The following is a 22,178-nucleotide window of genomic DNA, read 5'->3' as shown; positions in this document are numbered from 1 at the left end:
CTGAACTAAAGACCAGCTCCTGATGTTGCAGCTACTGATACAAACACACACTTCTAAAATGTCTGGAACGACTGCTGTGTGTGGACATATACGACAACAGCTTTGCATGCCCAAGGCATTTTAGCTGCAAGCTTAACACCATGTTTTTTCACCTAGTGTCATCTGGGTCATAGTGAGAAGGAGAGTCCCCTGTAAGGAAGCCAGAAGGAAAACCATGAAAGGAAGTCTTTCAATCAACTAGCAACAAGTGATGACTCAGCAACTGATCTACCTGCCCGAGATATTGGAAACCTGTTTATTATTATTGTTAACATTCTCACCCAAGGCAGGAATTGAGTGGTGTTCCTTAAGTATATCAACACACAAACAAGGTAAGACAATTGTGATCGAGTTTTAAACTTCAGACATGGATTATATATACGATGAGTTTTTTTGAGCGAGTTGGTTTATATGGTGCTTACCTCTTTTCCTTTTATGTGGAAACTGCAAATTTGCTAATTTAAGTGTGGGTTCATTAGAATTTGTTGTGAGTCCTTGTTTTTTGGGAAAAGGAAAAGAAACATTCATCCTTTTCTTTTTGGTCCCTTTTCTGTTGCTGTCCACCACAGAAAGAATTTTCAAAGGGGCCCATTTCTTCTTTGTGCTGCTCACAATGGCTCTGTTGGATTTCCTCTTATTCTGCTGCATCTTCAGATTACCTGCTGGGTTCATTTCCACCTTGGTATCTTCCTGGAACTGGTTCAATTCTGGAATATTCTTAGGTTTTTCAGTTTCAACTCTGATCTCTGCTGCTATGTCAGGAAGCACAGAGTCCGGTGGCAAAACGAAAGCCAAGTCAGCCTCACAGGTTCTGTAAGAAATGCCGCACAGGGACTGAGGATTGCCCGCCAAACAGTCTAAGGCCACGGACATTTCCAAAGAATAGCTGCCGGGGTCAGAAAGGTAAGACTGCAATTGGGAAAATGACTGTTTCGGGCATTTTTCAGAAGGACAAACACTTTCAGACTTATTTGGTGATGGATCACAAGAAAGGGGCAAATTGTCATTTGTGCCAGAAGCTGCAAGTGAATTTTTAGCAAGTTTTGCAAATTTCTGGAAGTACCGCTTCACCAAAATGCTGGAATGGAGTCCCGCCTCAGGTGGACATGCTGTCGCTTCCTGTATGGCATAGTGAAGGCCAGGCAAAACAGAGGTTACTTTTAAAGAGATCTCGTTGAGTTTGTTTTCACAGTTCAATTCCTGTTTTTTTACTGGGGGGGAAAAAAATAGTACTTCAATAATATAACAATATGATCACGCAAACACACAAACATATCAAAGCTAAAGTAACGTTAAAGGTCTGAAAAACCCACAAAAAGTTATCCCAAAAACAGTCTCCTCACTTTCATGGATGCTTTTAACTCCTGCTAAAGATAAGGAGAGTTCCACATGGATAACAAACATAGACTAGACCCCTCAGAGTCAAGAAAGAAATTCTAAGCTAATTCTCTTTCATTAGCTTGCCCCGTTGTGCAAGTTATTACAGAGGCTTTAGAGAAAAGTGTAACATTACATATCGTACACAGATCAAGTTCAGTTATCTGAATTTCCAAGGAAATCTGAAATGCTGGGATAAACAGTTTTGAATAAATGAATTTTTGGTTCCATACCAATTTAAAATTTGAGATACCTCAAAATTCAGGTAACTGGGGTTGGCGTGTGCTGTTTATCTCCCTGTTTAGATGCTACCTTCAATAGTATTTGCATCTTTACTATGCCGACCGCTGGAGAAAGTAATTGGCTTGGAAACTACTGTTCTACTAAACAAAAGACGTATAGTACGTTGTGCAGAATAGGGAAAAGAGGGTATAAACAGGAGGTGCTAAGGTAATACAAATAAATAATGCCAGAATGCTACTCTCAGCTGGACACATTGCCTTTAATGGGGCCAGGATTTCACCCACTGCGAGTTTTACCATTGACTTCAATGCGGCCAGAATTTTACCACCCATTGTCTTCAACAGACTAGGGACCAAATGGCTAGGCAGCAGTTCTGCGGAAAAGGACCTAGGGGTGACAGTGGACGAGAAGCTGGATACGAGTCAGCAGTGTGCCCTTGTTGCCAAGAAGGCCAATGGCATTTTGGGATGTATAAGTAGGGGCATAGCGAGCAGATCGAGGGACGTGATCGTTCCCCTCTATTCGACATTGGTGAGGCCTCATCTGGAGTACTGTGTCCAGTTTTGGGCCCCACACTACAAGAAGGATGTGGATAAATTGGAGAGAGTCCAGCGAAGGGCAACAAAAATTATTAGGGGACTGGAACACATGAGTTATGAGGAGAGGCTGAGGGAGCTGGGATTGTTTAGCCTGCAGAAGAGAAGAATGAGGGGGGATTTGATAGCTGCTTTCAACTACCTGAAAGGGGGTTCCAAAGAGGATGGCTCTAGACTGTTCTCAATGGTAGCAGATGACAGAACGAGGAGTAATGGTCTCAAGTTGCAGTGGGAGAGGTTTAGATTGGATATTAGGAAAAACTTTTTCACTAAGAGGGTGGTGAAACACTGGAATGCGTTACCTAGGGAGGTGGTAGAATCTCCTTCCTTAGAGGTTTTTAAGGTCAGGCTTGACAAAGCCCTGGCTGGGATGATTTAACTGGGAATTGGTCCTGCTTCGAGCAGGGGGTTGGACTAGATGACCTTCTGGGGTCCCTTCCAACCCTGATATTCTATGATTCTATGAACATTAGGGAAACAGCCGACTTGCTGAAGGTACGGATCTCCATTTGTTAAATGTCCCTGCTGTTTGAGGGAATTCTTTGAAGGTAGAGTCAGATGCTTTTCAACCACCCATTTCATGAATAACCAATGTGAGACATGGCTTGCTGGGTTTCGCCAGATGCCCAATTTGTGCAACCTGCTTCATTATTTAGCCTACTGCAATCTCACAATTGCAACACAAGCCCTGGTGAGCCCAAGACTTGATTGACATATGTCACTCTTAGCAAGGCTCCCAGCAGTGCTGCTCCGCTGCCCGTTGCTTGTTCAAGAATGCAGCAGCTCATTTGTTCACTGGGTTGAGCAACCCCCATCGTATTACACGTATCCTACACTCTTCACATCGGGTGGGCTTCAGAGCCCAGGCTCCAACCTGAGCTGAAACTTCAAAGTGCTGTTTACACAGCTATTTTTAGAGCACCAGCCCTGCGAGCCCAAGTCTGTTGACCAGGGGTGGGAGGCTTGCTGCCAAATGTTGTGCAGATATACCACGGGTGGGCAAACTTTTTGGCCTGAGGGCTGCACTGGATTTCCGAAATTGTACAGAGAGCTGCTTAGGGGAGGCTGTGCTTCCCCAAACAGCCAGGCGTGGCCCGGCCCCCGCCCCCCATCCAACCCCCCCTGCTTCTCACCCCCTCCCCCGGACTCCTGCCCCATCCAACCCGCCCTGTTCCCTGACAGTCCCCCCAGGACTCCTGCCCCATCCACCCCCCCTGCTCCCTGTCCCCTGACTGCCCCCCGCCACTCCATCCAACCCCTCCTCTCATTCCTGACTGCCACCCTGGGACCCCTGCCCCATCCAAGCACCCCTTCTCCCTGTCCCCTGACTGCCCCTGGAACCCCTGCCCCCCGCCGCCCCATCCAACCTCCCCCTCCTTCCAGACTGCCCCCTGGGGACCCCTGTTCCCCGCCCTCTGACCGCCCCGACCCCCATCCACACCCCCGCCCCTGACCACCCTCCCCAAACTCTCCTGCCCCTTTACTGCGCTGCCTGGAGCACCGGTGCTGGGGCACCAGAGCGCCAGGACAGACAGAGCATTGTGCCGGTGGCACAGTGAGCTGAGGCTGAGGGGGAGGGGCTGGGGGCTAGTCTCCCGGACCAGGAGCTCAGGGGCCGGGCAGGAGGGTCCCACGGGCCACAGTTTGCCCACCTCTGAGATATACCCTAAGGTAGGCTCACAACAGACACTTAATTTTCAAAGCTTCAAATCTCCAACAGCATAAGAATGGCCATACTGGGTCAGACCAAAGGTCCATCTAGCCCAGTATCCTGTCTACCGACAGTGGTGAATACCAGGTTCCCCAAAAGGAATGAACAGAACAGGGAATCATCAAGTGATCCATCCTCGGTCACCCATTCCCAGCTTCTGGGAGACTAGAAACACCATCCCTGCCAATCCTGGCTAACAGCCATTGATGGACCTATCCTCCATGAACTTATCTAGTTCTTTTTTGAACTCTGTTATAGTCTTGGCCTTCACGACATCCTCTGGCAAAGAATTCCATGGGTTGACTGTGCATTGGGGGAAGAAATACTTCCTTTTGTTTGTTTTAAACCAGCTGCCTATTAATTTCATTGGGTGACTCCTAGTTCTTGTGTTATGAGAAGGAGTAAGTAACACTTCCTTATTTACTTTCTCCACACCAGTCATGATTTTATAGACCTCAATCATATCCCCCCTTAGTCATCTCTTTTCCAAGCTGAAAATGTCCTAGTCTTATTAATCTCTCCTGATATGGAAACCATTTGATACCCCTAACCATTTTTGTTGCCCTTCTCTGCACCTTTTCCAATTCCAATATATCTTTTTTGACATGGGGCAACCACATCTGCATGCAGTATTCAAGAGGTGGGCGTACCATAGATTTATAGAGAGGCAACATGATATTTTCCATCTTATTATCTCTCCCTTTCTTAATGATTCCCAACATTCTGTTCGCTGTTTTGACTGTGGCTGCCCATAGAGTGGCTGTTTTCAGAGAATTATCCACAATGACTCCAAGATGTCTTTCTTGAAGGGTAACAGCTAATTTAGCCCCCGTCGCTGTATGTGCAGAGTTGGCATGACTATTAATTCTTAGAATTCTAAAGTGAAAAACAGCAACTGAGTAAATTCAGCGCCACCTCTCTTCTCCTCTCCCTTTGCCCTCCCTTTTCCATCTTGCCATCTTCACTAATTACTAAGTACTAATTACTATACATTATCCTCTCCTCTTCCCTCTTTTCCTGGCTTGGAACCAAGAAGTAATGGCAAACTCCTTCCCACATCCACACTGTGCTCAAACCTGCCACTTCATTCTCCACAACACATCAAAGCTCTGTCCTTTCTGTCCCATTCACCTGGGCAGCGCTGGGCTCCAATAATTTCCTGCCTTGACTACAGCAAAATCCTCCCCTCTGGCCTCAGTGACACCCACATCATACCCATTCCAGTCTGTCCAAAATGTGGCCATCAAAATTATCTTCCTTCACAGACTGACCATCTCACCCCGCGTTCTGAATCCCCTCCAGTAGCTTCCCTTTGGAGACACATCAAGTTTAAAATTCTCACATTCATCTTCAAAGCTATCCATAACTCTATCCCAGCCTACATCTTGGATCTTGTCTGCTATCACATTTTCCCCTTCTTGCTCTGCCATTTTCTGTGATTTCCTTCTCTCACATTAGTCTCCTTATGTCTCCTCCCACCCCAAGCATGGAATGCCATTCCCAAAGCAGTGTGCCAAGCTACAGTCATCTTTTCATCCAAATTACGTTTAAAAGCCTATTTCTGCCACAGCTGCCTGAAGGAAGAGAGTTTATAGCTTAGTTCAAATTATGAATACAAGCTAAACTCCCCCCACCTCTGGATTTCCAATTGGATCCTGTCTGCTTTCTAAATCGTGAGCTCTTTAAGGCCTGGTTTGTTTTTATTTGTGTGCTGTACGGCACCGAAGCACATTGTCAGCACAGTAATCACTAAAACAAGAACAGAATAAAATACATGATAGTGTGTGTTGATGTAATGTTTTACTGGCTTGAGTTTAGGATGAATCACCAAAAACAAAGCCAAAAGTTACACAGGTCATTTAAAAGGAGAAGCAAATACAACTTTTCTACCAGCATCACGTATTATATTTCATATGTTTAAAATGAAAAGTTGTTTCAGAAACTATTTTAGAATTGTAACATTTTGAGTGCTACAATTTTTTGTATCCTTCCACCTGTACAGTCTAGTTAGTTGCATTACAGTACATCCTCACAGCAAGAAAAAAGCCTATGGCAGCAAGTCTGAGAGCCTGGGTCACCTGACTTGGGCTCACACTGCAATGCTAAAAATAGCAGCTTAAATGCTTGGCCCTGGGCTGGAGTCTGGGCTCTGGAACCCAGGGACAGGGGAGGGTCTTGCAGCCTGGGATCTAGCCCAAGCATCTACCTGGCTATTTTTAGCCCCGCAGAAGGAGTCCTGAGAGCCAGAGTCTTTTTTTGCTCTGTAGACGTACCCTTCGTTACTATGCGATGAATTCTACAGGTCTCAGGAGGAAAAGAAAAGTTATAATACATGTTTAAACACATGACTTTAAATAGCTTTACTGTTCACTGGGATTACACAGATCTATAGTCCAGTATCTTATGATCCACCAGAGATGATACGGGGTGTGTGTGCGTGTGTCTGTGAGTGATGTGGGGTAATGTGCCCCCCCATTTGCTGCTTGCCTTGTACTGTTCAGAGGTTTGCAATATTAGAAGTATTCCCTGCTGAGGTGAATTAGTGAAAAGTCTGCAGGCAGGGCAGTAAAAAGTGAATAACCATTTTTTCACATGATTAAATAAATAAACTTTACACATTAATACCATCACCCTCTATAAGGCATGGTATAAAATTAATATACAGATATAAAATGTTATGTGACTATAACACTGAAGTTGAAATTGTATTATATTTCGAGATTTGTATGTTTAAATTTGCAACCTTCATTTTCCATTCATTCAATTTTTTTTTACATAAAACAGAGGCAAATCTTAGAGACCACAAACAGCAGTGAACGTAAGTAGTGCTTTACTCAACAAAGCTCCTACACTTAACTTCTAGTTCTTACTGAAAATATCATTCCAAGATTTATAATAGGTAAACCACTGTTTATAATTCCATCAGTATTAGAGTTTTAAAATCTGCTGACCAAGAGGCCTAAAGGGAATCATGTAATCAAAATACAAATGCTGTGTTTTATACCAGTTCAATATTTTCACACACATAATAGATGCAAACAGAACACCCTACCTGTCAAACATACTGATCTAGAGGAAGTGAATAAAAACAACGCTTGGAGACTGATGGGCTCATCTAGGTCAAAACCTGTAAAAAAAAAAAAAAAAAAGAAAATGCAGTTTATTTATAAAAAAGAGAGGGTTCTACAATTTAAAAAAAGGCATACAATGTGAAATATTTATTTAGACCTTAGTAAATTCTTACCTTTGTCACCTGTTAACGCAGAGGATGTAAGTAAAATAAGAAATCCTTGATCTTGTAAATATTTGATGATTGCCTAGAATAAGTGCATATGAAACTATAGTGAGTTTTTTCTTTTCTTTTAAAGCAAATTCATTACTCACTAAAGACACACAGCATAGTCACCAGCACTGCAGGTTTTCTCACCAATGTGTCTCAACAAAATCTTAGCAGCGAAACCTCTAGAGATAAGGCAGCAGTTCAGCCTCTAGACCTCTCGGCCTGTGCTGAGACCATCAACAAGAGTGCCAGCTGGGATGATTTTCTAATGTAACTGTTCTCTAAGAAATAGACCAGCATGATCAACTCACTCATTTCTTATATATGAGGTCAATGAACCACAGTCAGATGGTAAAAAACGTTTCAGTCAGTACCAGCCTGTACCAATTTGAGCTAGTGACCCATAGATGAAATGTTCCATATAGTCTATTATCAATCCCGCAAATTATCCACTCCCCCCTTATTTCTTAATAATTATATACAGATACACACGCAAAACTAAGAAAATTTGTCCAAATAAATCCAAGAGTACGAGCAAAATAAAACTCCAGTATCCTACCAGCATACAATAAACATTTACACCCACATCACCAAACTAAAGTGAAAATAAAATGTTACATGTGTTTGACTTATGAATATCAGCAATATAAAATGGGAAAAGTAAAAAAAACAAAAACACACATTCACAGTGAAAATACAGTAATTTAGAAACATTAAATATTTTCACTATTTAATATTTAAACAAATAAATGTTAAAACATTTTATAGTTGTTTTGAACCAGTACGTGAAAAGAATAAAAGCCAAGTTCATCACAAAGTTATTACAATGCGCATCCAAATAAATAAAACAATGACATTTCTTATCAGTATGAAGGCTGCAAGCAGGAAGGATGAGGAGAGCCAAACGCTAATTAAACATCAGAGTTTAAAATACAGTTCAAAAATTTATCCTGAACAAAATAGGTGCAGTTTGATTTCAAGCAGCACAACTTACCCCAATATCACTTTCATTTTTAGACTGCAAGAAGAGTATGTATGTAGGCACACACAATTGAAAGTGAAACTATGATGCTAGTAATTTTAGTTTCACTTTCAATTAGGTGCCAATGAAGTAAAATTACCAGCAATTAACTAACATAAATAAATGGTAAATAATAATAATATAATAAAAAGCCACAAAACAGAATGGGGCAATGCTTGCTGCCTCCTCCTTGAAACACAGAAGAGGCTTTTCAGCCCAATTTGACTATTTTTTGATACTTTAAATACAACTATGAAATGTTCTTATTTGCACTCAATTCCCAATTCCCATTCACCACCACTGTGAAACCTTGACTTCATAGGCTCCTCTGAGATTCCATTCCACCAGTGCTTAATTTATAATGAAAGAGGTGCCGGGGCTCAAGCAATTTTTTTACATTCAAAACTCACGCAGCAAGCCCAGAGGTGCCAGGGCTCAGCCCTGAGGCAAGCCCTGGCACAAATTAAGCACTGATTCTGCCCATGTCACACAAGATCGAAATCCAGCCATCAACCTCTTCAGCCTTTCTGAACAATGAGAAGCTGTAGAAGGCTGCAGACCTTGGGCCAGTCCTCAGCTGGTATACATCAGCATACCATACCTGAAGTCAACAGAACCTTGCCAGTTTACATCAGGTGAGGGTTTGGCCCCCTAGCTCTGAGTCAGGAGGAGAAATTCTTTTTCAGATCACAGCATAGCGTCCACAATTTCAGAACTCAGGAAGCCTATGAAGCTTCTAGGGGACAGCTGCCAAATATCTGGTTGGATTGGGGCTCCTTATCAGCCATAAAGGAGAACTCTGAGAGTGGGGCACCTGGTATCCTTTGCTCAGTAACTGGTCATTCTGCATGCACTGCAGCAATCAGTCTCCACCAGCTTAACAGATATAATGCACTAAGAGCCCTTTAACTATATGATTTAGTGTGCAATAGTAAAAAAAACCAACCCATCTTGGCAAGACATAAAGGAAGACTCAAAGGCCTTGAAAAATGCATTGTATTCAGTGCTGTGTTTAATTCATGCTCGAAATCAGGTCACAAACTTGTACCCTGTGATCTTCTGTCAACACTCCATAAATTACAGTCCCCCACCTAAAAATATACAACATGCCACTTTTCAAAGTTAAGTAACTCAGATGCCAATTTGCATTATTTAGGAAAAGGCCTGTACACCCCTTTTAATGGCTAAGAATCTTCACATAAAAATTAAATATGACCATTTTCCCCTTGACTACAATCACTTAAAATAATTCTTACCAACTCCTTTTCCTTTAGGTTTTCTAATAATGGATCCATTTTATGTTGGTCTTTATTTGAAATTTCCACTTCATACAAACTGAAGTAAATATCTTGATAACAGACTGGGAAGAAAACAAAGAGCACTTTATATTTAAATAACTGACTTAAATGAACCTCTGACATACAAAACAGAAAAAAAAAAACAAAAATGTTTTTGACCAGCATGATTAGACCAGCATGATTAGTTTTCAGAGAATGAAAATCCTGGGTTTTAAAAGAGTAAATACTGCAGAGATTTTCTAAACAGTTGCATGAATTCACATCACAGGAACAATCTACTGCAATGGTTCCCAAACTTGTTCCGCCACTTATGCAGGGAAAGCCCCTGGCAGGCCGGGCGGTTTGTTTACCTGCTGCATCTGCAGGTTCGGCCGATCGCGACTCCCAGTGGCTGTGGTTTGCTGCTCCAGGCCCATGGGAGCTGCTGGAAGCGGTGTGGGCCGAAGGACGTACTGGCCGCCGCTTCCAGCAGCTCCCATGGGCCTGCAGCAGCGAACCGTGGCCACTGGGAGCCACGATCGGCCGAACCTGCGGACGTGGCAGGTAAACAAACCGGCCCAGCCCGCCCGGGGCTTTCCCTGCACAAGTGGCAGAACAAGTTTGGGAACCACTGATCTACTGCTATCACCAGTTTAAGAGGAAGTTCACAGCTGAAACACTGCAGCAGACAAAAGCAACTTAATGTATTTTCACTGATTTTGCAGAGCTTTGTGGCGTTGTCCAGAGGAATGTACCATGCAATATAAAATACAACAAGTTGTCATAAAATGCTCGTGAATGCTATCCACACCACCTATTTTATATCCTGGATTCTACAGGCGGTGTAGTGGAACACAGACACTGGGCCCTATCTAACAGCTACTGAGGTCAATAGCCGAATTCTCCGTTACAAATTAATGTTTAAATCCATCATTCGGCATGGTAAAAATTGGTTGTAAGAGTCCATAAACCATATCCTAATGGTCAAAATCCCATGCCAAAAGAAATATAAACTGACAGACCCAAACTTGAAAACAGGAATACATTTCTTCTTCATATTTGTTCTCCCTCCACCCACCCCATTGACTAGGGCAGAGGGAGAGAGAAAAGAAGAAATCCCTATGTGAATACTTTATACCACAGTGACAAGGGCAGTATAAAATTACTAACTTAGTAAATCTCTTTTCTCTCCCCTCCCTAAATTTGCTCCGATATGAGAATTTCTCACACTTGACTTCAAATGGTATCTTCCGAGCCTCTCCCAGAGCCCTGTGGATCTTCCCATTTAATTTCTCCCACTCACAGACACTCAAAGTCACAGTAGCTCTCCCTCTAGTAGACAGCTGGATGCTGCTCCCTGCAGACTCTGTTCTTTGGGCTTATCAAAGGTTGCTAGATAGCGCCATGAGGCCTACACATTGGCTGCTGAATGCCTCCTGCTGGCTTAGGAGTGAGTGACTATGGGTTTGATCAGGCAGGATGTAAAGTACCCCGAGATCAATGATAGATGAGGATACCCAACACCGTGCAGATTCAGGCTCCGAGTGTGGATAGGCAACAGCAAAAGTATCTTGCGCTACCCTCTGTCACCTTATAAAAAGGGCTGCTTTAAAAGCAAACAAGCCACATATGAAAAATTATGAAATAAATACTCATTCATACTGTGAGTGATTTCACACATACCTTCATTTTCAGTGTAATTACTTTTTCCAAATGCAGCTTCCGGCAGCTTTTTTTTCAAATCAGACACGCCTATGATATATTTCACTTCCAGTTTGGCTGGCCTATCAAAAGAAGAGCAAAAGTGGTCAAGGTATAGTTCTAACTCAAATGATGAATCTAAGGTTATTATACTATTGAAAAGCGGACAACTTCTCATTCCACTGAGCAGAGCTCTGACATGTGGCTTATTGTTTGCAGCGTTGTAGCTGTACTGGTCCCAGGATTCGAGAGAGACAAGGTGGATGAGGTAGTATCGTTTACTGGACCGACTTCTCTCTCTTTCACCAACAGAAGCTGGTCCAATAAAACAATATTACATCACCCACTTTGTCTCTCTCATACTGATTACAGGCTTCCAGAGAAAGGATTCTGAAGTGGACCTAACAGACTTAATTAGTTTCAGTTGACAAAATAGAATAGTCTTCCCAAAAATTACTTCTTAAAAATAATACCAATTTATGGCTTCTTTGACTAGCTTCACAATGACGCCAAATGGGTAATAGTCACCACAGACCAAAGCAGACATCAGAAAGAATTATCAATCATAGATATAGGTGATGCCACCTAATAGTGAAGTGTCCAATCAGATGTCTCAAAAATAAAAGCATGGTCCCGCATGAGGTAGAAATGGTTAGGATACAAAGCCACGTGGATACCTACTGCAGCAACAGAAAGGTGGCATTGTGTATTCTGTACCAGACTTTGGCCTAGACCAGCATCAAGTGGTCTTTACTTAAACAGTGGCATGTTACTGAAAGTCAGACGGCATATGTTGAAGAAAACAGCTTTTGACCTGAAGAGTTATAACCAGTATCCTTCCTGTCTGACACTACTTGCTAAGAACCTACGTAAAGCAGAAGACAATATATTCTACTCTCTCCCACTTTAAAACTTTTTATAAATATGTTTTTAGCTTCGATGCCAACACACACTCCCTGTGAAATTTTATAAAAACCACAGCAAACCTGGGAGGAAAGCATGATCAGAAGAAAATGAGTGACTAACAAATCCCTAGCACCAAACAGACTACAAACCCTTTAACTTGTTAAATTCTTCACTGTTATCTAATTCTGACTAAATATTTTAAACACTTACTTTAATATCTTATTCACCATTTCCCCAAGCTACAGTTCAGCAGTTTGACTTTATTAGTATAACAACAAAGTCTATTTGCCATAGAAAAAAGAAAAGGAAAAACTGGGAATAATGTATTAGACTCAATACTCAGCACTAGACACCTCATGTAGCACAAGGAAAATATGCCCTTTCTTGGTGCAGCTCACTTTCCTCTCGGTGCCAGCTCATCTGGCAGCATGGGGGTGGGGGAGGGGGCAGCAGAGCCAGGGGAGGGGAAGGGAGAGGCAAGAGCAGCCACTGCTACCTCTGTGCCTGGGAAGGAAGGAGGAGGAGCGGGAGCTCAGAAATGCTAGTGGCTGGCCTCCCCTAACACACCCCCTGTGAAAGTTCAAAGAGATAAGGGTAGCCCATGTAGGGTGACCAGATAGCAAGTGTGAAAAATCAGGACACTTTTTTGGGGTGGGGGTTTATAGTTGCCAAAATAAACAAAGCCCCTAATATTGGGATGATTCCAATAATATCAGGACGTCTGGTCACCCTAAGCCGATGTAAGGGAGTAAGGGGGCTCCTTACCCCACTAAGCAGGGGTGCAGCTGAGCTTATGACTGAGCCTTTAGCTTTTAGATCTGCCTGAAGCTGGAAACTGCCTTTCTAGCTAAGGTGCCAAAGGATACATCTGTGATTCCCAGCATCAGTGTCAATAAAGCCTCAAATTGTGGTTTTTTCCATTTCACTCTGCGGCTACCCAAGCATACAGAAAAAGGGAAAAAATACTTATACTTACAGTTGTGCTGGAATCACAGCACTATATGGGGACCTAAGGGCTATATCACACAATAGGTGCCCCTGGATAGAAAGCTGCCCTCTCCACGGGCAATAATATACTAAAAATAAAATTAGAAAAATAATTGTTATGTGTAAATGAAAACAGTGCCAATAAAGCTACATTTAAATACCACATATCAAACCAACAAGAGGCTCTCTTACCTTTATTTTCAAGTTCAATTCTAGAGAAAAAAGGGCGGGGGAGGGAGGGAGAAAAGAAGAATGCTTAAAAATGGTCAAGGAAAAGCGGCACATGACTGAATGTTGTATAATAATGTAAAGTTGCTTACATTCTTTTATGATTTAATGTTGACATTATTTTAGGTTCAGTGTACTGAAAGGCTATTATTACATAGGGACAGATCTGTCTAGGGCGTTCAACAACAGTGTCACTGGAAAATTCATACACGTAATACTGGAAAGAAAAAAAAAGGAAAAACAGATGAAAGAGAATGACTTCATTCAGCAGTGCCTTAATGCAGTCCTTCATCCCACACCCATCTCACATTCAGTTCAGAAATATTTCTTCAAGCCGTCTGTTTGTTGCTAGCCACTGTACCTGACTCAATTCGAAGGCCCGAAAATGACTAGTCTCCAAGGAAATATTGTTTATATTCACAGAGATGTGGCAGTCATAGCCAGGAGTCGGATTGGTGTAATTTGCCGTGTAATTCTCTGGCACGAACTTGACCTTTCCCTGTGACAAACACATTTGCAAAAAAACAACGCTGGTAAAAATGCTTTAAACAGCAGCAAACCACCCTTGAATTTGAAGATAACTTTGCCATCCCTCCCAGAATCTCAAAGCTCTCTATAAAAGGGGCTGCTCGCACATCCTCCACAACTCCCTAAAAGAGGGAAGGAGACAGATCGATCTCTCCATCGGGGTCCCGCTGAGCAAGGGAAGCCGGTGGCGGGGAGACAGGGAGCCTATGTCCCCCACCGCACACTCCTTGCGGGGAGTGCAGGGGAGAAGACCCAGAACCAGAGCCCTGATGGGAGTCTGGGGCTGTGAGGGGTGAAGAGGGGCTGGGGGGTGGGGGGGGGAGCCTGGCACAAAGCTTGGGTGGGTTGCTGGGAGCCTGGGGAGTGGCAAGGAACGTGGAGATGCCTTTCCCACTCTGCTCTCCCATTTCCGCCCCCGCTTCACTGCTCTGCCCCCACCACCCGCCTCCCTGCTGCCAGGAGGGCTCAGAGAACGCTGGCCAAGCACCACCTGGAGACCCACAGAGAGGGGAGGCAAGAGAGGATGCCTGAAATCCAGCACCACAGCAGCGCCCAGGGGCCAGGAGGACAAACTTGCAGATGAATATGGGACACCGTAACAGGGCTGTGGGATGGATCGGCGTCACGCCAGATACGTAACACTTGGAAGTGCTGTAATTCTGCCTTTGGATAGGAGTATGTGCGCCGCTCCAATCAGCTTCCATGGGAGCCCCATCTTTGCACGCAAAAGCTGAGTTTCTCATTTAAGTCTAGCAGGGTAGTGAATAGGGTGACCAGGTGTCCGGTTTTCGACCAGAACACCCGGTTGAAAAGGGACCCTGGCGGCTCCAGTCAGCACTGCTGACCAGGGCCATTAAAAGTCCGGTCGGCGGTGATGCAGAGCCAAGGCAGGCTAGGCCCTTCCTGTCCTGGGGCACCGCGCTGTGCCCTGGAAGTGGCCAGCAGGTCCAGCTCCTAGGCGGGGGGGGGGGGGGGCACGGGGCTCTGCATGCTGCCCCCACCCTGAGCATTGGCTCCACACTCCCACTGGCTGGGAACCAGCCAATGGGAATTGGCGGGGGCGGTGCTTACGGGCGAGAGCAGCACGCCCCACGGAGCCTCCTGCCCCCCACTCCCCACCTAGGAGCAGGACCTGCTGGCCGCTTCCGGGGTGCAGCACAGTGCCCCAGGACAGGCAGGCAGCCTGGCTTAGTTCCGCTGCACCGCTGACCTGGAGCTGCCCGAGGTAAGCTCGCACCCCAACCCCGAACTCCCTGCCCCAGCCCTGAGCCCCCCCAAAGCCCCCTCCTGCATCCAAAACCCCTCATCCCCGGCCCCATCCCAAAGACTGCACCCCCACCCTGAGCTCCTCCCCAAACCCGGAGCCTCCTCTTGCACCCCAGACCCCTCATCCCTGGGCCCACCCCAGAGCCCGCACCCCCAGCCCAGAGCCCTCACCCCCCTTCACCTCAACCCCCTACCCCAGCCCAGAGCCCCCTCCCACACCCTGAACCCCTCATCCCTGGCCCCGCCTCAGAGCCCTCACCCACTCCTGTATCCCAGCCCCCTGCCTCAACCTGCAGCCTCCTCCCACACTCCGAATCCCTCAGCCCCAGCCTGGAGCCCCCTCCTGCACCGAAACCCCTAATCCCTGGCCGCATCCCAGAGCCCACACCCCCAGCTGGAGCCCTCACCCCCTCCTGCACCCCAACTCCCTGCCTCAACCTGCAGCCCCCTCCCACATTCCAAATCCCTTGGCCCCAAACCCCAGCCTGGAGCCCCCTCCTACACTCCAAATCCCTCATCCCCAGCCCAAGCCCTCACCACCCCCACACCCCAGCTACCTGCCCCAGCCTGGAGCCCGCTCCCACACCCTGAACCCCTCATTTCTGGCCCCACCCCGAAGCCCACACCTGCATTTAGAGCCCTCATCCCCTCCCGCACCTCAACCCCTACCCCAGCCCAGTGAAAGTGAGTGAGGGTGGGGGAAAGCAAGCCACCAAGGGAGGGGGAAATGTAGTGAGTGGGGGCGGGACCTTGGGGAACGGGCAGGGCTACGGTGTTCAATTTTGTGCCAACAGAAAGTTGACAAGCCTAGTAGTAAATAATGCATCGTGGAACAAATACTGAAAGACTTTCTCAGATGAAACTCTCAGAGATATCCACGCTTCTGGAGTAATACCAAGGCACCCTTTGATCTCATACTTCACGGTGCACCGTGCCCCTAATCAATATGTACTAAATACCCCAGATTCCAAAAAAGGTATCAATATAGTATTGATTTTATAGCATATCAATATTAGGACAACACACCAACATTAACATTTTTGTCTTGCCTGCTGCTCTATGGGAACTTTCATTAACCAGTCTGTGGGGGGACAAAAAGATTGAGTTTTACCTTAATTAGTTTAAAAATTACAATACAGCCAGATTTTCCATGATACCAGGGCCTTGGATGAAGGTAGTCTGAGTACTTGGAAACATAAGCCCCTTTAAAAAAAAATAAAATATAAATATATTTAATACTCTTTTTGGAATTCTGGATTATAAATAATGACTAAATAAGAAAACCCCAATGAAAAATATTTTAGCTATTATACTGTATGATTTGTTCTTTGAGTAAAACCTTAATTTTGAGCCCAAGCTACCTGAAAGTGTCCCTTTGTACCCTGAAAAGGGTTCTTAAAGAACTGAAACTGTGACAGCTCAGTGTTGTTCGCTATTGTAGATTGTGGGCCCCGCATTATATTGTTTGTATGATACCCAAGCATATCATGTAAGACCGCACAATTACTTCGCACCCCTCCCGAGACCCTCAAGTCTCACAGGAGATGTGTATGTTATAAGATTTTCCCAGTCAGAAGTGTTTAAATACATTTCAAAGTTAAAACTAGGGCTATGGATTTATTTTAGATATGACTGGCTACAATACATCTCATTCACTGCCAAACTTAGGGACTACTCCTGTGAGTAGTCCTACTGATTTAGTAGGAGTACTTACAGTATGCGTTTGCAGGATCAAGGCCCTCTATGGTGAAACCTGATGAAAGGTCATAAAGAGCTGTGTATGTTGGCCTAGCATTGAGGGGGTTAATACATGCTGAGGTTATCAATTTGGAATTTACATAAGTAGGAGAGCTCAGACCAGATGTAGTACTGTGGTGTTTGCTGAGGGCTTGTTTTTATTCAGCTTTCACCTGGGTTAATTAAAGATGGATAGTCTGTGGTTCAGGCCAGATGACAACCACGCCTTCCGACTCCTTCTCTGTAACCTCTACATGCCCCTCAACTTCCAGATAAAATAACTCTAAACTATTTCATGACACAAGGGAGCTTTATGTGAAAGTCAGCATCTCCTATCCCCTTTCTCTGTGGGGAAAATCCAACAGTGCTTACAACCAAAAATACAGATAGCTACCAGCAACAGTCAAAAACAATAACTTCCAGTTCATTGGCTGCATTTATCCCTTGATTTCCATATACAAAAGGGTGGCAAGGGAAGGGAGTGAGATTATGTGTTTGAATTCATAGAGGCAACAATTTCTTGGCAGCTGCTAGTGTACAAAACATCAGGAAAAAATGAAACCGCAACAGATCTTGAATTACTTTCAAAAGAAGGAGCTATGTACAAAAATATTAGGTCAAGCAGGAGAAAAAACCCTAAGAAATTAAAATATTTCAAACACTTTCTGTTTTAGCATTGCTTTCATGTAGCCCCCTTCCCCAAAAAAACACAAATGCATGTCTAAATTCTCAGAAATGTAGTGTGTGATTCACTGCCACACTACTTCAGTTTTACTCCTGTTTGATTCCACTGATTCCAGAATGTACGATTCCTGAGCAAGGAGGTGTAGTTACAATATTACTTTCAGTGGAACCAAAAACCTATTTCAGCTTCCTGATACCAATAATAAAATAGTTTAAAAGAAAAGATATAATGCTGACAAACATGTCGCCTTAGTTTCAAATCTTAAGTCAACTTCACAGGGTGGTTTTTTTGTTTGTTTGAACTTTAAAATGTAAAATTGATGTAAACCTCTGAATTATGCATTGATCAGCTATATGTTGGGTGTGTAAATCAAGTTACGAATATCAGTGGCCCTAATCATCTAGATTTGCTTGTACTATTTTAATTTATATTGAACAAAATGTGCCAAAGTGTCAGGTTATAACATTTGGGGCATTCAATTAAATATCTAAAACAAAAACGACAAACAAACGTCTGTTTGTTTTTTTAATACGAAAATCCACCCTCAAGAACATTAAATTAAAAGAGTGAAAATCCACAGGGCCTTTTCATCAGCTTCCTGAAATGAATACGACTTTATGTAATTTATTTAAAAGTTCTTGTTGTCATAGTACTCTTCATAATCCAGTGGGATTAAGATGCAGACATAGATGAAGCAATTCTAACCTTCCCCGTCTGTTATTGTCTAAATTGTTTCTAAATTTGGGGCTCAATCCTGCAAACATTTCTCTGAGCCTAGCATTTACTATCATGAGTGGTCCTACTGATTATCAATGGGATTACTCATGATGGTTAACCCTATACCAAGTATCTTTTACAGGATCAGGTCCTTAGACTTTTGGGTCAGGGAACGGGTCTTTTCTATGTTTTGTAAAGTGTGCAGCACTGTATTATTTTGGCACGATATTATTATTAAAAGTAGTAATAACAAGAACTGGCAAAATGCAATGGATCAGCAAGAGGCTCTGGACAAGTATGATGGTCAATGTAGAGGAAGATGTTTTAAATTTTGGCATCTTTGCTAAATTGTGACTCTGACTGAAAAAACTGAGATGGAGAAGAAAGGTGGTAAAGCCATCATCATTTCAATAGCTAACTACATTACAGGAGGAAAACAACACTGATTGCTTGATCCATTGAACAACTGAATCTAATTTTAAAAAAATAAGAAATAACAGATTGTTAATTTTATTTATTTGAAAGATTAAAAAAGTAAGTCATAAAAGTTCATTTGTATGTTCTTTTCAAGAAACTGCTTGCAGTTTATTATAACAAATCAGATTTTTTCCCCTCTGTACTTAAACCTTACCTTTTGCTGGATCACCTAGCGTGGTAAGGGATCGGGTGTTTATACGAAGTCCACTCTGACACACCGCTTTTGCCTTCAAAATAAGTTATAGCCTCATTTATTTATTTTAAAGATAAGATGTTTAGCTATCCTGTCACTATTACAACACTTAGCAAACATACTTTCAGTTAATAAATGTATTTAAGTATTGCCAAAAAGTTAATTATTTTCACATTCACAAAACACTTATGATCTGAATATAATTACGGACAGATCCAATGTTCATTGAAGTCAGTGGAAAGATGGCCCTAAATGTTGAGAGCCATTTATCAGGTCTGGCTATGACATTGAATGAACATTTTATATTCATTCAACACACAGTGCTTTGGAAGTTTTTGGAAAATTCCACCCCCTCAGAAAAGTCTTGGCAGACAGAAGGCTGATGTCTTGCACTTCCTTAATATTCTAGCACTTTACTTCCACAACCTACAGAGTTTCTTCAAAAGGATGCTTGTAAACTGCTGTCTTCTGTCACAGAGGTTCTTTTTCATTATAAATATATCTGAGCTGTTTTGCTCATGTCTGCACTGGACTGTAAATTCACTAGGGGAGGGAAAATGCCTTTCCCTCTGTTTGCACAGTCTGTCAGCACTCAGACAACAACAATAGACTTTTTAAAAAAGATCAGAGTCACTGTCAGATCCTTTTTATCAGATAAATTCTCCTCTGGCTTATTTATACAGCAATGATCACAATGAAGAGGCAGTGCAGATTACAAAGAGAAACTAAACCATTTAAGAATAATTCTGATGGACTTCCTTGGGGAGGAGCCTCATTGAAAATGAAAGTATTCAAAGATGCAGCATCTCAATATCTTATGCTGAACAACTTTTCCACTTTACCTCGCTTTCACTATCAAACAGAAGAAATGCATAGGTCTCATCAAGTTCCTCCTTGGTATAGCCACTCGCTTCCTTTTCCTGGGTAAAAGTTTTGTACTGCAGAAGACACAAAAAGGCTGCTTCTTTTATATATTCCAAGTACTAGACCCACATTAATATTGTGATACAGGGATTATTATGCAATTATATAGCACACTTCATTTAAAGATCTTAAAGTGCTCTACAAACATTAACTAAAGGTAACTAAAATGCTTTTTTCTTCATTTCAAAAAGCATTTAAGGTCTTACGGTCTTGAATACATACATACTTAATATGTATTAATAATTATATTTTATAAATCAAAATATGGTAGTTAATAATTAGTTCCTCCTTTATTTATGTGGCAAGACCCAAGTTCAGGGTCTGTGATTTCCCTACAAATATCAGTGACCTTACTAACTCCCAAAGCAACCTAAGGAAACATCTACCTGCACTGTTTAGATGCTAGTAAGATAAACAACTGCTGGTGCAGGAGAAACACGGATCATGGAATGCCTAAAAAGCCTTTCAACACAAGTATTTATAGAATCATAGACTTTAAAGCCGGAAGGGCCCATCATGATCATCTAGTCTGACCTCCTGTTCTTGCACACTGAAGGCCACAGAACTTTTCCCACCATCCCTTTAATAGACCCATAACCTCTGGCTGAGTTACTGAAGTCATCAAATCATGATTTAAAGACATAAAGTTAAAGAGAATCCACCATTTACACTAGTTTAAACCTGCAAGTGACCCGAGCCCCATGCTGCAGAGGAAGGCAAAAAGCCCCCTCGGTTTCTGCCAATCTGACCTAGGGGAAAATTCCTTCCCAACCCCAAATATGATGATCAGTTAGACGCTGAGCATGTGAGCAAGACCCAGCAGCAGTGTATTTGTATTATTTGTTCATCTGTTCACCATAGTCTGTTAATTGCTTGAGGCCATTTTTATTATTATTAAAAGAATTGCAGCAGTACACTTTTTACCCTCGCAACTTCCATGTGATGTCGGCATATGTTATATCCATTTCACGGAAGGGGAAACCGATGCACAGGGAAGTTGGAATTCTGTATAGCCTAGGAGTTTTGGTTCCAGTCCTCTGCTCTAAACACACTCCCTTTCTAGGGCATAAAATATATTTAAAATGGTGACAGAATTCAAACTGACCTGCTTAAACTAAAACATTTACCGGGTCTAAACAAACCACACACAAAAAGAATTCTTCATTCTTGCCCCTCTTTACAGAAACGATGTGAAGGTTTTGTATCCAGTATTAAAATTTCTTTCATGACTTGCTCCCTGGACATGCAATCATTGACGAATCGTGCAGCAGGCCAGCTGATCTATCCCACTTGTTAGTGCTCGAAGTGTGCACAGGGTTTGAAGGGAAATCCAGGGGATTGTTGAAGTGCCCCTGATGTTCCAGGCTGACAGTGCTTTGAAAGGGTGAAACTATGAGACAGTGGCTTTGACAGACAAGCATGACTGTGCCTACTTCAGCAATTTTCTCCCAATCTCCTGCGGGTGCACTACCATTGATGGTATCAGTAGGAGGAGGAAAGGAACAGTTGTTTTTACCACTGTCTCATCTGTTTACATTTGGAAGGATTTCTTCACTGGCGTATGAGCTAAAACTTCATTTGAAAGCGTAGTTTGACTCCCCCACTAGAAAGCAGGGGAGTGTGTTTGTCAAGGCTTGCGAGAACCTCGGTCCAGATGCACAAAGGGACTTGCTCGGCATTCCATTCTGCCGGCCAAATGCAGTTATGGGGGTTTATAGTTTGATTCTTTTAAAACTTTTTTCCAGGGATTTAGTACTTGTATAACTCCAGCATGGGATGCTTTTAACTGAGCTCCATGCTACAGAAAATGTAACAAGAGCCTAAGTGAGCAGGCAGGGAGCTAATTTTTTCAAATTGCTTTTCTTATCTCATGGAATTGATTTATGAAATCTCCTTAAAAATTGTGGGAGGACAGAAAAGATTTAAGATGAGACTGCAAGTTAGAAAAGCAGTAGGCTGAATATCACACTTTCGTTTTTTGTACTTACGCCCAAGTGTGACTGCAGCATTGAAGACGGTCTGATCGGATTTTAAAACAAACGTAGATGTTTGCTAAACTATTGTTAAATAGCAAATGAACTGATTTCTAGTTTAGGAGTCCATGACTGGGATTCCTGGGCTACAATAATATAAATAATAATATTAATCTAAAAAAATAAACCGTTATTAGGTTGACAAAAGAATTCTGCCGGCGACCTACCTGCGCCTACAGTGGGGGTTAGGTTGATCTAACTATCTCACAGAGGGCATAAGAACATAAGAATGGCCCTACTGGGTCAGTCCAA

General features: G+C 43.1%; 1 protein-coding gene across 1 annotated transcript in view; it reads right to left on the bottom strand.

The window, feature by feature from the left end:
• TASOR2 (transcription activation suppressor family member 2) overlaps positions 1–22,178 on the bottom strand; it is a 76,799-nt gene that overhangs the window by 34,523 nt on the left and 20,098 nt on the right. The window contains exons 3-14 of the mRNA XM_084617227.1: positions 19,812–19,907; positions 18,931–19,003; positions 16,272–16,363; positions 13,728–13,865; positions 13,459–13,583; positions 13,331–13,350; positions 13,128–13,227; positions 11,228–11,328; positions 9,524–9,627; positions 7,211–7,283; positions 7,019–7,093; positions 462–1,250 (exon numbers count right to left, since the gene is read on the bottom strand). Coding sequence (XP_084473353.1) covers positions 462–1,250; positions 7,019–7,093; positions 7,211–7,283; positions 9,524–9,627; positions 11,228–11,328; positions 13,128–13,227; positions 13,331–13,350; positions 13,459–13,583; positions 13,728–13,865; positions 16,272–16,363; positions 18,931–19,003; positions 19,812–19,907 — 1,786 coding nt within the window. The remainder of the gene's footprint in view (positions 1–461; positions 1,251–7,018; positions 7,094–7,210; positions 7,284–9,523; positions 9,628–11,227; positions 11,329–13,127; positions 13,228–13,330; positions 13,351–13,458; positions 13,584–13,727; positions 13,866–16,271; positions 16,364–18,930; positions 19,004–19,811; positions 19,908–22,178) is intronic.

Source organism: Lepidochelys olivacea, assembly GCF_965140295.1.
Source record: "Lepidochelys olivacea isolate rLepOli2 genome assembly, chromosome: 1".
NCBI lineage: Eukaryota > Metazoa > Chordata > Testudines > Cheloniidae > Lepidochelys > Lepidochelys olivacea.
The sequence above is the reverse complement of the archived record's forward strand: the minus strand, read 5'-3'. Positions and strand labels throughout refer to the sequence as shown.